The following is a 15,056-nucleotide window of genomic DNA, read 5'->3' as shown; positions in this document are numbered from 1 at the left end:
CGAAGAAAACTGAAGTCCTAATTAACAAACATATAAAAGAAAAAGAGATGATTGAATTTTTGTGGTGCCAGAAGATGATTGCACACTGCTTCAATCTTCAAAGCCACCCGTGATACCAATGCAGACTCGCTTGTCGCTGCCTTTGTAGCTACATATTTGGGTTGCAGCCTATATTTTGATCTCCTAAGATATGACCAGGCAAAAAACAATATAGAAGGGAATAATCACATTAGAGAGCGGGTAGTTATGGTTGATGGAATGTACCTCGCTGAAAGGAGACCGAATGTCAAAACACACTTTGTAGCAATGCCTTGTTTATAAAAGAATTATCTGTACACTGCTGCAAACCATCATAACTGATGATTATATAGATGAATTATTTGTCCCAACCAAATGAAGTGTATCAAAAATTCAAAATAATAAAGGATCATGAACTTGAAAGTCTTTGTGGCGAATGATCACAAATGAAATTGAGGTTTTCAGTGCCTTTTTCATAGCTCGCTCCCTTGCAGTTTTAAGATCATTTGTGAAGAATTGTAACATCACCAAACCACTTGAACTGCAAAACCGAGTGATGAACTTCAACATCACACCCTGAGTGTTGGTATAGTTCAGAACTCAAAACTAAATTATCGAAACGATTTCCCATGAGAACCAAACTAATGAATCTTTGAAATAAAAAACTAATTACACAAATAAAATCAGATCAATCTATTCACATCAAAACAAATGAAAATGAATCCCAAGTACTAAAACTTCCTTGAAGCTTTTCACTTTTTTATTCATAAAACAAATAAAGCAAATTGGCAAGCACTGAGGCTGGTATATAGAGAAATATATACAATGTCACTCATCCAATTTGAAAAGAAAAAAAATAATAAAAAAAAAAAATTCTCCTATAACAAAGTCGTCTTCAGATAAATTCTTCAGCCCTTTTCTCTTTATTAGCGTAAAGTCCTCTTCAGACTCGATAATCTTTGGGGGTTCGACTGATATATACGATTAGGGGTTCGAATTTTATTTAAAATTAGAAAGAATGAGCGTGACCAAGTTTCAGGTTTGGCAGCCGTGCAAGAAGAAGAGGTTGATTCTGTGATCGGAATGGACAGAAAGTTCTAGAGAGAGAGAGAGAGAGAATTTCGAAGATTGTGGAGAGATAAACAGACAGAGATGGCGACGAGGGCGAGCACCGGAAGCCGGACCCGGGTCGGGAGGTACGAGCTGGGTCGGGCCCTCTGGGAGGTCATATGTGCAGGAACGTCGAGACCGGTTGCTGTGAGAAGTTCGCCATTAAAATTCTGATAATCTTTTTCTTACCGTAATTCTTGGTATATTGATTGATTTTGTGGAAAATATAATCTTGGCTTATTGGTTGCTGAAGTGAAGGAAGAACGTTCAGAACATCGTAGAGATCATCGCATCCATCCCTGGTAGAAGTTATGTCTATGGACTCTGGTAAAAGCGTCATCTTAAGGTTAGTTCTTATTTTTGGACAATTAGGGCTTGTTTCGAATTTGTAATATATCCATATACAGATTTGTAATTTCATTGTATAATTCGTTTTTCGTTTTTCGTCTTCTCAGCTTTCCATCACAAACAAGTTCCAGCTTAAACAGTACGTCTGGGCAACGTTCACGTATTCCAACTGCAATTAGGAAATCATGGTCCACACTGACAACTTCAGTTAAGAAAGCATGGTTAGCAGTTACATTTCCACTTAGAGAAATATGGTCACCATTGGCATGTCATGTTGGAGGGATAGTTGGCGTGAGAACTATTGAGGATTTCAGAGAACTTTTTCAAGATTTGATGCCATGTTTGAGAGGAGTAGTTCTCCATCTGATACTATGTTTGACATTGACCATTCTTCTGCCCATCAGTTTACTGTGGAATCTGATATTGAAGGGGAGATTTACACTAACATGGGAAAGGGTACTTGCAATATCATGCATTGCAATGTCAGTCGATCCCTTGTTCTTTTACATTCCAGTTGTTGATGAGAACAGCAAGTGTCTTGGAATGGACAGAACATTAAGCAATACAGTTCTTGTGTTGCGATCACTTACGGATCTCACTTTCACACTCCATATTATTGCTCTAATTCATGATCGGATCGACATCCCCTCAAACTCTGACTCTGACTCTGACCCAGAGAAGCATATTTATGAACGCATACTTAGGAGGATGAAGTGGTTGTCTAAAGATATCATAATTGACGTTATTGCTATACTTCCCATCCCACAGGTAAGAATAAAATATTTTGGCGTAAATTGTTATTGCTAAATGATAGAATTTGAGTTGCGTAATACTGTAAGAATTTTCACTGTTAGGATTATTTAAGTTTTTGGTTCAAGTATCTTAATTGTAACCGCAAAAGATGAATGATATCCTCACAGCCGGTTATGTGCTAATCTCAAGGATAAACTGTGTCAGTGTGTGTCTGTGCTTTTGTTCTTATGTAAGTGCCTAAAATAAATTGTTGGTATCTGTTATGTCCATGAGTAGCATTCGTTGGTAATTCCTAAAAGATGTTACCTAGCTTTTCATGTAGCTCACAAACTCTGTTATTAAGCATATATATACATTCATGTAGATGTATCTGCGTATACCAGATCATAAATACTTTTCAATTTTGTACAGGTCACAATAATAATAGTCCTTTTCAGAATGAGAGCGTCGGGGTATCTATATGAAATAGTCATTGGCAACATCTGTCTTCCTTTACAATTTTTTGCAAGGGGTTACCAAATCTATCACTTCCATAAGCAATTTCAGATGCTTGGGAAATGGGCTAAAAGTGTATTCTATTTTCTCATGTACATCATGGCTGGTCATGTAAGTTTATCTCTTCACTGTCATAACTGGTTACCAAAGAATTTGATCTTCATAATTAAAGTGCTGATCTACAAAGGAAAGTTGAAAGGTGTGTTTACAAGAGGCAATCAACCATTGCCATTGTTTTCAGTATTTTATAACAAAAATAAAAAAGAACCAGTGATTGAAATACTATAATGACAGAACAAATAACTAGAATTTTAGAATTTCTTTTGCAGCGAGGGTTCTTATTTATACATGTCAAACAGTAATCTGCACATCCTCTTTAATTTTTTTTTTTTTTCATGTGAATTGTTCATAAACATTGACTCAAAAAGTTTACACAAAAGGTTATATTAAATAAAAATAGAATAAAAAGTATGTGGATTGACTTTTACAGAACATATAATTCAGTATCTTATTTACCGAATTTATAATGCATACTCCTTAAACATCATCATCAAATTCTTAATTCTGTCTTTTGTTCTTATTGTAACTAGTGGGAGAGTTAATTCAGATCATTTAGTAAAATATTTTGTCAGGTTTTGGGAGCATATTGGTACTTTTTGTCCATTCAAAGAGAGATATCGTGTTGGCATCAGGCATGTAGAAATACTAAAGGGTGTAGAGCCACTAATTATTGCGAGGACACCAGTTCTTCAGCAGATATTACACTCCTAAATGATTTTTGTCCTATAAATCCATCCAATGCAACACTATTTGATTTTGGAATATTCCTTGATGCCCTTCAATCTGGTAATACAGGATCGATAAGTTTCACAACAAAGTTTTTTTATACTTTCTGGTGGGGCATTAGAAACCTGAGGTATGCATATGTGGATAGTAAATGTTAAGATATATTGACTATCTATTCCAATTATTTTTCCCCTGTTCCGTCTTTTAGCCTAGTTCCTGAGCACCAGATTACCCCTTAGAGTATACTAATTAACCGCTAATAATAGCCTTATTACTTCTTAGATAATTTGAACTGTGCTTACCTTCAACTATAGGTAGTGTATAATTCTTAATTACTGGTTGTTATGAGGTACATATGCTTTATTTATTTATTTTTTGTTTCGTGGTCTGACTTTTATTGTTCTTATTGATTAATTCAACATGTCTGTAAAGACTTTTATTTATGCAGCACAAGTTCTTTTAACTGTAGTTACTGTATTTGACATTAACCGTACTTTATATCAAAAGATAATTCACTTCCAAGTTAACTGGACATGCAAATTTTTCATTCCAACACGAAGCAGTTTGCTGTGCTGCGCAAGAAAATGTTTTCACTTTCTTTCCATTGCTTGCTGTCAGACAGTAATCTATAGAAGGTCTTTCAAGCATGTTTTCCTTAGTCCTTACATTTGTCTTGTTAAAAAAAAAAAAATGTCTTCACATCTGTATGCTTGTAAAATGAACAAAGCAAAAAACAAGATAATATTTGATGGTATAAAAATGATTTTCTAATAGTATCACTGTACTTATTCAATTCTTTTCCGTGATAAGTGTAGAAAAATAATTTGGCCATACAAGAATTTATTTCTAAAAAAATTCTTCCAAATGAAATTTATTCTAGAAAGTTAAGCCTATTGATGATTTTCTTTAGAAAGAATTTGCACCACCGGCATGTATCTTACCTATTGATTTCTACATCATTTTTTGCAGTAATTTTGGAAGTGACTTGGAAACAAGTAACTATGTGTGGGAAAACTGCTTTACAATTTTTATTTCTCTTGTTGGCTTGCTTCTGTTTCTATATCTCATGGGAAATGTGCAGGTATGTGGTGACATATAGATGTTCATTATATACTGATCAGTTGACTGTTTAATATCAGATTTATAGCTTTCCTTCTTAGCTTCTTATAATCTTTAAGCAATTCTTGTTTAGAGTATGGTTTTTCCTTCTTATTTGTTTTCTTTGCTTGTAATTTGGTACCGGAGGGGTTGCTCCACATCGGCATTATTTTTGACGAATAAATAAGAACAAAACAAATTTCACTATATCAAGATTATAAAAAAATATATTCCCAAAGCGTATACCTTTTGGCATTTTTTTTTTTTTGAAAATTAAACCTTTTGGCATTTAGATGTACTTGATGGAGAATAACAGTAGTTATACTCTTTTATATAGTTTTATCTGTAGGGATTTTTTGTTTTGTTATTTTGGTGGTGTGGATTTTTGTAGTTGTGTATGGCTTGATTTTGTTTGCTGAAGTTTCAACTGAGTCCAAGATGCTTTTGCTGTTTGTTGAACTTAATTATCACATTAAGTTAAAGTTGATATAATGTGAGTTGATAAAAAAAAAAATCATATATGAGATGAAGCCAATTATTAGTTAATGATTAACTTTGTATGAGACCTTAACTTGAACTGAGATTTCATTTGTTTTTTCGGTCAAACAGACATATATTCTTTGGGAATCTACAAAAGCATTGGAGGTTCAGGAGGAGAAAGTTAAGGCGAAATATGAAGATCTACATTCGTGGATGTTAGATAATGCTATCCCCGAAAAAATCAAGATAGAAGTGGTGAAAATCATAAAGTATCAGAAAATATTTGAAAGAAACTACGCCACTGGTGTAGATGTTGATGTGGACTTAGTTTTTGTATTCAATGCTATCACTGTGAATGGCAATCAACCCGTGGCAAGTTATTTGAAGGAGCATTTCTGCGCAAATGCCCTCATGAAAGTATGTTTATCAACCTTTATATACGTTGTTTTGTCACTATGAAATAAGGTGGTTCATTAATAAGATGAACCTTCGATCTTAAAAACTGACCAATTTATTTAAGCAATATGTAAACAGGTATCCATCCTTCAAGACGTGGGAGAAGATGAATTCAACTTGGTATTAAAGTTTTCCATCCCGGTGATCTACGAGGAGAATAGCTACGTAGTTCGAGCAGGAGAGCCGGATGACAAAATGCTCATCATCACACAAGGCGTGCTAATTGTATATGTGGACAACACCGCAGCAGGCTCTTCATCAATTATCATCCCCAAGTCACGTTTTGAGAAAGGTGAAGTTTATGGAGAAGAGCTTTTGAACGGCCGTATTCCTATATCGACCCGAGATGTCAAATGCCAAACAAAAGTAGAAGCCTTCGCTCTCACAAGTCGTGGGTTGAAATTTGTAGTAACCATGCTGCGGCAGACACGTACGACTTCGACATTGTTCTATGATCCAGAACTAGTAAACAAGGTTTAAGATCGACGAAAATTATGAATGAATCCCAATTGATTTGTCTTTATTTGTTTACTTTTATTATCAATTTTCATTTGGAGAGACTTCCAACTGAGGTCCAATATCGAACTGCACTATAACTGAGATTAATCTTCTGTAATTGTAAAACAGGCATATAGAGAGTTAACAACGACAAGATCGGAGAAGTTACTACAGAAAAAGATGAAGATGGATTGCAAGGAGAAAGATATACTTGACTGGCTGTCAAGAAATGGTGTTCACCGGGATCAGCAGACATCAGTTATGAAACACATAAAGGCTAATAGTGTACTGGAAGAAAACTTAGATGCTGAGGTGGATGTGAGGTATCTATTCTCGATTCGTCTTCCCTGGCATATCGAATATGAAATAAAGAAGGATCTCTGCATGAGGACTCTCCATAAAGTATGCAATTTCTCAACCCAGCTCTGTCTCTGTATATCTTAATTTCAGTATTACATACACATATGAGCGAATTTTAGCCAAATAATAAGTGTATCATTCTCAATGTCTTTAAACTCATACATAGATGTAATCAATATATAGGTACCTGTACTTGATGGTGTTGATGAAGATGTGTTGTACCGCATCTGTATGTCTCTCGATCCAGTGGTCCTCCCGAAGAATAACTGTGTCGTTAAACCAGGTGGCCAAATTGATCGGATGCTCATCATTGTAGAAGGCGAAATTACTTTGACTGAGCAGACTTTCCATGTTTTAAGTAGATTAAGAAAGAGAGGCAACATTGAAAGAATACTGAAGAAAGGCGATTTCTTTGGGGAGGAACTTCTGACTTGGGCATTCCCTGACGTCTCTATTTCCAAATATAAACCTGATATCTCGAGAAAATATGTTGATTGTTGTGCAAAAGTAGAAGCCTTTGCTCTCACGAAGGAGGGTGTGGAAAGTGTAGTCGCCTACTACCGGGAGGGAACCAACATTTTTGAGGAGTTGGAGAATGGTAAAGATGGTGTGGCTGATACTAATGGTACATCCACATCCCCAACTATTGAGCAGAGACTTGATCAGCTTATTCAGCTCCAGGTTGACATGCTTCAACAGCATCGTGATGAAATGGCTAATCAGGGACGGAGATTGGATCAGATAGCTGCATTCCTAGCCAGATTGGGATATCCAGACACACCTCCTCCTGCAGCTTGAAGGATTATTAAGAACAAGCTAGAGCCTCTGGATTAATCCTACTATGGGAGTTTGAAGTAAAGGTAAACAGCTAGCTACTTAAAGATGCTTAAATTGTTTCATTAATGAGTATTCAAATCTCATTTATTTTAAGGTTTTGATTATCTTTTGTAAGTCTTTTGTTTTTTTTGGCTTAATATGAGGTTCTAATTCTCATTTCCATTCCAAGTAAGTAAACGTGCCATGAAGTATTTGATAATTGGAATCTTAATTAGAAAAATAAATAAAGGATCATGGTTCATAAGACCTCTCACATGTGAAGTAGAAAACCTCATCTATGAGGAGGGAGGGGGGGGGGGGGGGGGGGGCCTCGCTGCACTTTGTTACTTCTCTCCTGTTGCTTCGGTAAGTATATGATCGTTTTGTATGTCTTGCGATATGTGGCTTTCAATCAGTACTTCCTTGCACTTCGTCAATAACTTAGGCAATAGGCTGTCATATATATAATAGCCGTTTCTTCTTACCAGCTACTTATACACTCGAACAGAAGCAGATGATTCCCCAATTAATCATCCACTCACGTTATCAATGTAAATAACTTGCATTCTCAATGCTTATTTCGAAGTACTGTTGTGCCGAAGTGGTGATGTTTCGTAACCAACTAATTTATAATAATATTTGTTTACATAATTAACGGATCACCATACATTTGTTTGAACTTTTTGAATTGATTATCGCCTATCGGTTATTATATTTCATTGCACATGGTGCAAACAGGATACAATACGTTATGAGCACTTGAATGTTGAAAGTATGTGAAAACTTTTTCCACTCATCATATATTATTTTATCCTCTACTCTGATTCCAACTGTAGTTGTACGTCAATTATTTATGTTAATCATGCAGGTTTCATTCTCGCATTAATGTTGCAGAGTTGATAAACTTAAAGGCCTATTATGATGCTAATTTAGCTGGTTATCGGCAGAAGATCCACTACTGGTTTTGTGATTCTTCTAGACGATGCTCCTATATTTTGGTGGGTTAAGAAACAATCAGCTGTGTCAAGGGCTTCAACGACTGATATACTGCTACAAAAATTTAATTACACCAATATCTTTAATTTTTCAATGAAATTAAAGGACACCGCAAATATCATATTTATATGCAAAAAATGGATAGATATGTAGAGAATTCCACGGTTAGAGTTTGAGAGATCATATTGTTGCTAACAGAGTGCCCTTGAGGTGTTTAAAAGTGGGTACAAATCGTGTTCATATCATCAACTCTGGTTATAATTTGAAATCAATTAACATGCAAGATGGAAAAAGATAAAATGATCAATTCACAAATAAAAGAAAAACAAAATAAATTTAACAAAAAAATCAAAAATAAATTGTTATGTGCAGTAATTTTGTCCACATTCTGTGGAATAACTTCCCACGTAATTATCCACACTCATAAGATGTGTTTGAAGTCTAATATTAACTAGGATAAGTAACTGGAAAACATGCTCATAAGTCACGTCATTTATATGTTGATACACAGGGATTATGGAGGGGTTAAATTGATTAATGTCATTTTTTTTCCAGGGTTCTAATTTCAGACATCTCTTGATCGATCACATCCTTTCACTCAGTTAGCACCTCACTGCACTTTTGCTACTTCCATATTATGGAAAATTCTACAAAATGTTAACGTATGACATGCATACAATTGCCTTAAAAGTGGTAATTTGAGTCCTCAAAATAGTAATATTAGTCCTCAAAGTGGTAACATGAGTCCTTAAAGTGGTAAATTTTCTTAGTTACCACATGAGTCCTCAAAATAGTAATATTAGTCCTCAAAGTGGTAACATGAGTCCTTAAAGTGGTAAATTTTCTTAGTTTACCATATGAGTCCTCAAAATAGTAATATTAGTCCTCAAAGTGGTAACATGAGTCATTAAAGTGGTAAAAATAGTTGATGTATGAGAAATGTTAACATACCATAGCTTTACCCCCATATTATTAAGGGTGGTGATCTGCAAATCGGGTATTTGCTCCTTTTTCCATAAAAATGCTCATATATAAACCCCCATTAATCACCAATTCACCATCACTTAATCCTCCTGAGCACTCGTCACAACCACAACAATTTTGATGAATTGTTGATCATGCGTGTTGAATTGTTGATCATGCATTATTTCTATATTACTAAATTTTAAGTCGAGTGCCCTTTCAGAGAATATATATATATATATATATATATATATATATATATATATATATATATATATATATATATATATATATTAAGCCGAGTTTTAATTTGTACTGTGCCAGAAATAAGATACCCATACCTAAACTTATTCTTCCCTAATTGTTAGTCATAGCTGCATTTGTCCTGTTTTTTAAAAGCTTTTCACAAGATTAGGGTGATGAAGCTCCTATAACTCATGTATATTAGTCTTGCTTTGAAGAAATAGAAGCAGCAAGACTGATTCAAAAAAGAATTATGGTGATGAAGCTCCTAGAACTCATCCATGTATATTAGTCTTAATTGCTTTGAAGAAATGGAAGCCTATTGTTTTTTTTTTTTTTTGATGAAAAGAGGTCAGCCCATTATATATATTCAGCAAGCAGTACAAAAACGAAACACCCCTATGGGGTCGACAGAAAGAATCGTTCCTTAGAGAACCCTAAACACCTATTCTATGACAAGAACAAGCCCCAGGCCACCCCGAGTACACCCACCTTTTGAGGAAAATAACGCACCTTTATTCCAAACAAAGATCAGCATCCTCCGAAGCAAGTAAAATGAACCCTCAGAGGATGTGAGCTTTGCGACCTATTAAAAAACTAAAAGCTAGGAATGGAAGATGATAAATCACCTTCCATCCCTTTTAAAATTAAATAAGCCCAGCAGGCCCTCCAAGCCCAGGACCTAGAGCCAAAAAGCCCTAATGCAGGCCATGACACCAGACAATAGGCCCAATTCCAGTCCCCTAAACAAGTGCTCAGGACACCCAACCCACCAGCTCGACTCCGGCAAGCTGAGCTACGCCACCGTCGGAGTGCACCATCTCCGTCAGCAGCGGCGCCGGTCGTCCTCTCCAGATCTAGGACTCGAAGCCACCACCAACCCACAGAGAGCGCCGATCTTGTAACGGCCGCCGCCATCACACCAGACTTGAACGAACCTAGCCACCCCACACCACCGGACGTCCTCAGACTCCCAGATTGGGAGCCAATCCAGTCTCCACCGTCCGCGACAAACGCCAGAAAGCAAACCCGATCGCCATCCCAACAGTCGTCAACTCCAATAGCTCCACTAGTCGGACCCGGCACCGACAACGGCATGCCATCCAACCAGAAGAAAGCTCCCTTTCGCACCCACCGAATCACCACCGCTTCAGCAGCACCGCCGGAAAGAGGCGACCCACTGAGATCACCATGGCTCCTACCCGGATCCCACTCCACCCCGTAAGCACCGCCAACCACCGATGCAGTACCAGCAGTTCGTTGGCCCACCAACACGGCCTCAGCCTCACCCAAACTCTTTTCACAAGAACTACCTCCGAAGACAACGAAGACGAAGGTGAGGAGGCCGAAACCTGAGATTTTCTCCATGAATGGAGTAGGTGTAGGTCGCGACAACCAAGCAGGATCGCCGTTCCACAAACCCTAGCAGAGCGCTCTGCTAGGTCTTAGCCTATTGTTAACAACAAGGCTTTTTTTATTATTATTATTTTTTATTTATTAAACAAGGCTTCTACAGGACTACCTCCATGACAGTTCAAATTACGCAAATGTCCAAAACAGGAGGGCAAAAATAATGAATAAATAATAATAGTTTCCACATAAGTTAATTGGTGGGATCAACATGACTCACATCAGGCGAATAATTTCTTACCCTTCAATTCTTCAAATCGATAATTGCAGGTTTAATATAGGGAAAATGCTCATTTACCCAATTTTAGCTTAAAATGTGCCCACTTGCCCGACTAAGAGTTTTTAAACCCCATTTACCCAAAACACTCTAAGGGATTATTTCCCCTTTACCCAATTAATTCTTTTTATTAATTTTTGGGACTTTTTTGCCCTCTCCTTCAATCTCTCTACTCTCAGTTTCTCTCTCTCTCTCTCCCCCTCACCGATTTCTCTCTCCTCCCCCCTCACCGATTTCTCTATCTCTCTCTCTCTCTCTCTCTCTCCAGAAGACGTCGGATCTCTCTCTCCCTCCCTCCATCCCTCCGGCAGGTCGCCCACGACGCCTGCTCTAGCCATCGCCGCGCCGAAACTCGTCGTCGTGCTCTCCGCTGCCAGGCTCGACGCCAAGCCGACGGTCCTCGTCGCTGAGAAGCTCGGCGAGGCCGGGGTTGACCTTCTGAAGGAATCGACGACGGACTGAAAATGGCTATCTGCTATTGTGCAGTCATAACCATAAAAGTTGTAACATTAGTGCCCCCCAGTAGACTTTGTATTGGGGGCCAATGATGACTGCTTTATTTATTGACGGACTGAAAACTGCTATTCCAAAGTAAATGTAGTGTTAAATTGCAGTAGTTGATAAATGAAAAAAATTGTGTTGTTTGTGTCAGTCTAGTGGGGGGCAGTAGACAGAATATTGACCCTCATAATGTGGGTTTTTAGACATTATCTGTTGTTTTGAGTGTGAATAACTTGTATAATCTGCGAAACATAGGAAGCGGTGTAATGTTTGATGGTCTATTGGGGGGCAGTAGACACATTAGTGCCACCCAATAATGTCTTTCTTAGGAGACAGTAATCATCTCTTGTTGATTTGTTTGTGATAAAGTGCAATACACTGTGAATCCTTGAAACTGGTGCAAGTTTTAATGGTTTAGTGGGGGGCAGTAGACACATTACTGCCCCCAAATAATGTCTTCATACGAAGTCAGAACCCTTCACTTAACTGGTGCAAGTTTTAATGGTTTAGTGGGGGGCAGTAGACACATTACTGGCCCCAAATAATGTCTTCATACGAAGTCAGAACCCTTCACAAAACTGGGGCAAGTTTTAATGGTTTAGTGGGGGGCAGTAATAATGGTTTAGTGGGGGGCAGTAGACACATTACTGCCCCCAAATAATGTCTTCGTGTTAAGTTTAGGGTTTAGGGGCAGCGTTAGGGGCAGTAGACACATTGCCGATGAACTGCGACGAGGACGTTGGAGTGGCTGGATCGCCGATCAATCGAACGGCGACGAGAACGTTGGATCGCCGACTGGAGCTTCATCGTCGTGTTCAGATTTGGACTGCATCTCTGGCGCGGCGATCAGAGAGAGAGAGACAGACCGGAGGTGGAGATCATGGGGAGGAGAGAGAGAGAGAGAGAGAGAGAGAGAGAGAGAGAGAGAGAGAGAGAGAGAGAGAGAGAGAGAGAGAGTGGAGGTGGAGATCGGGGGGAGAGAGAGAGTTTGGGAAGGAGAGAGAGACTGATAAGAGATGGATGGGTTTTAATTTAATTAACAGGGGCTAAAATGTCAATAGATGTAAGATTGGGTAAATGGGGTTAAAAAACTCTTGGTGGAGTAAGTGGGCATTTTTTGGGCTAAAAATGGGTAACTGGTCACAGCCCCTTTAATATAAACTAATAACTCAGCTAGCCACCTTGATCAATATAAACAAAGACAAAGCACCATGACTCATGAACATCGTTGACTAGCTTGCCGCTAAAATGAGAAAGTTTCCCATGCTTCTAGATTCCATTAGCATATTCCATCTTCCGTCATCCACCATCTAATGTATCAATAATCGGATGTAACCCGATTGTTGCTTCCTGCAGGATTATTGGATCTATGAAAATTTAAGTTGCTGAAGCTACTGCTTTAAGAGAAGAATTACATACCGCGGCTCTCCAAAGGCTGTCTCATATAGGACTGGGCTCGGGTCAGCCCGGCTCGGTTTTGGACCGAACCTGACTTCGAACCGGAATTAGCGGTTGGGCCTAATTTTGGACCGACAACTGTTTCTAAATGGGCTGGGCCGAAATATTCGAGTGACCCGAATTTCAGTTCGGCCCGGTTCGGATCCAGTTTTAATTGAACTTTTTTTAAATTATTTATTTACGGCCCAATTGGCCCATTTGTTTTCCATAACCTGACCATGTTGAAAAACACAGTTCAATACTTCAATCACAAACTTGCCCATCAAATGTTCAATGTTCAAACAGGAAAAAAGGCTTTTCAAATAGTCAAAAAAGGTAAAAAGGTTGAAACATCCAGCAAACTAAAAAAGTAAAAAGGCAGATAACCATAGAGCAAAGTTCATAACAACTACAAGTCCAGTCGTCCAGAAGCATATAGATAGTCCATTAGAAGATTACAGACCAAAATTTAACTAACAAAGGAGTTTTAAACTTATAACAAAGTTCTTGATCGAACTTATAACAAAGTTCTTGATCGAACTTATAACAAAGTTCTTGATCGAAGGCCAAATTAAAAACAGTTCATGAAAACATAAAAACTAAAAAGGCAGATCTACAAATCTGCAGCCAACAGTCCAACACCAAAAACAGCAGTATAGCATGCATCTATCAGCTTTAAACCATCCTCATTCTTCTGCATAAATATCCACCTGAGTTACGACACTCCCTACCAGTTGGAGTCTGTGACATCCCTTCACCAAACTACAAAAGAAAAACAGATAGTTAGACAGATTCCCAACTCATTTCCACATAAACAAATTCCATTAACAACTTAACAAGCATGAAACAAGTAAACAACAGCTGTAAACAACCTAATCCCTAAACAAGAAACCCAAATTTGATTTCCAGAAACCCTAAATCGAAACCCTAATTTGATTTTCCGAAATCATAAATCCAAAACGTAATTTGATTTGCATCAAAATTGAACAGAAAGAGAGAGAGTCCAGAGAGAGTGAAAGAGTCTGATAAACACCCAAACTATTAGAGAGATTCCAAAATGGGAAAATCCAAACCATAGCAGAATACATTTACAATAGCACAATCCATACTAAAAAGAAGTAGAGAAGTATTTGAGACTTTGAGTTACTCAAGTTTACCGAGTCCATCTTGGGGGCGAGCCAAACGGCAGATCGATAGTGGGTCTGAACTTTCAATGGCGGCGTTGAAGACTTGAAGGCTCGGCGTTAAATCGGTTGCGGCGTTGAAGATTTGAAGCTGCGGCGTTGAAGACTTGAAGGCTTGAAGCCACGGCGTTGCAGATCTGCAAATCGGTGACCGCCGCTGAGAGAGAGAAAGGTTCGAGAGAGATGGGTTTGAGACAGAATGAGATGCTGAGTGAGATCGCATAGGGTTAGGGTTAATTTCCTGATCGAGAGTATGTGAAACCTTATTCCAACCACTCATAATTTTACACGTAATAACATTAATAAAAATTATAATATATATAATAAATTCGATCGGTTCGGTTATTTCCGGTCGGTTCAAGAAACGAACCTAGTTCGAAACACTGAACACGTAGACACTGTTTTTACCGGTTCGGTCACCGCCACCACATTTCCGGCCCGGTTCGGCTGGTTTTGCTCCCCCGGTTCGGTTTCCGCCCAGTCCTAGTCTCATATCATTGTGAATGCAATTCTAAGCTCTTAATTGACTGTATTATGAGGAATTCGTCATCAATACCTTGGATCATATGTCTTCTTGTGCGAGATATTAGACTTTTAGCTCACCAATTTCAAGCAATAATCTTTAGACATAGCTTTAGAGAAGCTAATTTCCTTGCAGATCATTTAACGTCCCTAGCTTATAAATTTCAAAATCCTAAAGTTTGGTTTTCTTGTCTACTCCTTTCGGTGTCCTCAGCGTTCCAGTTCGATCAGCTAGAAAGGAGAGTTTCTAGAGGTTTTTCTTTTGCCTTCTAAGTTTTTCTGTCATAAAAAAAAAAAAAAACTTG

General features: G+C 38.0%; 1 protein-coding gene across 3 annotated transcripts; it reads left to right on the top strand.

The window, feature by feature from the left end:
• Positions 1 to 960: 960 nt before the first annotated feature.
• LOC133729217 (cyclic nucleotide-gated ion channel 1-like) lies at positions 961 to 8,215 on the top strand. 3 transcript variants are annotated; one of them, XR_009856307.1, is made up of 11 exons: positions 961 to 1,275; positions 1,382 to 1,474; positions 1,584 to 2,244; positions 2,641 to 2,835; positions 3,357 to 3,640; positions 4,480 to 4,591; positions 5,218 to 5,505; positions 5,623 to 6,018; positions 6,172 to 6,444; positions 6,586 to 7,262; positions 8,087 to 8,215. XR_009856307.1 is itself a non-coding variant. In XM_062156705.1 (10 exons), the coding sequence occupies exons 2-10, from the start codon at positions 1,440 to 1,442 to the stop codon at positions 7,198 to 7,200; spliced, it is 2,859 nt and encodes a 952-aa protein (XP_062012689.1). In that variant the 5' UTR covers positions 961 to 1,275; positions 1,382 to 1,439; the 3' UTR covers positions 7,201 to 7,293. The 3 variants fall into 3 exon arrangements, 2 of the variants coding, with proteins under 2 accessions (XP_062012689.1, XP_062012690.1); XM_062156705.1 differs by lacking the exon at positions 8,087 to 8,215 and having other exon boundaries at positions 6,586 to 7,293; XM_062156706.1 differs by lacking the exon at positions 8,087 to 8,215 and having other exon boundaries at positions 961 to 1,474; positions 6,586 to 7,293.
• Positions 8,216 to 15,056: the final 6,841 nt, after the last annotated feature.

Source organism: Rosa rugosa, chromosome 2 (genome assembly GCF_958449725.1).
Source record: "Rosa rugosa chromosome 2, drRosRugo1.1, whole genome shotgun sequence".
NCBI lineage: Eukaryota > Viridiplantae > Streptophyta > Magnoliopsida > Rosales > Rosaceae > Rosa > Rosa rugosa.
The sequence above is the reverse complement of the archived record's forward strand: the minus strand, read 5'-3'. Positions and strand labels throughout refer to the sequence as shown.

What these genes read in the sequence shown, in the direction of transcription:
- LOC133729217 (XM_062156705.1), top strand. Translation starts at nt 1,440, where the DNA reads ATGTCTATGGACTCTGGTAAAAGCGTCATCTTAAG. An exon ending in CTATACTTCCCATCCCACAG is followed by an intron (nt 2,245 to 2,640) that starts GTAAGAATAAAA and finishes AATTTTGTACAG; the next exon opens with GTCACAATAATAATAGTCCT. An exon ending in GCGCAAATGCCCTCATGAAA is followed by an intron (nt 5,506 to 5,622) that starts GTATGTTTATCA and finishes ATATGTAAACAG; the next exon opens with GTATCCATCCTTCAAGACGT.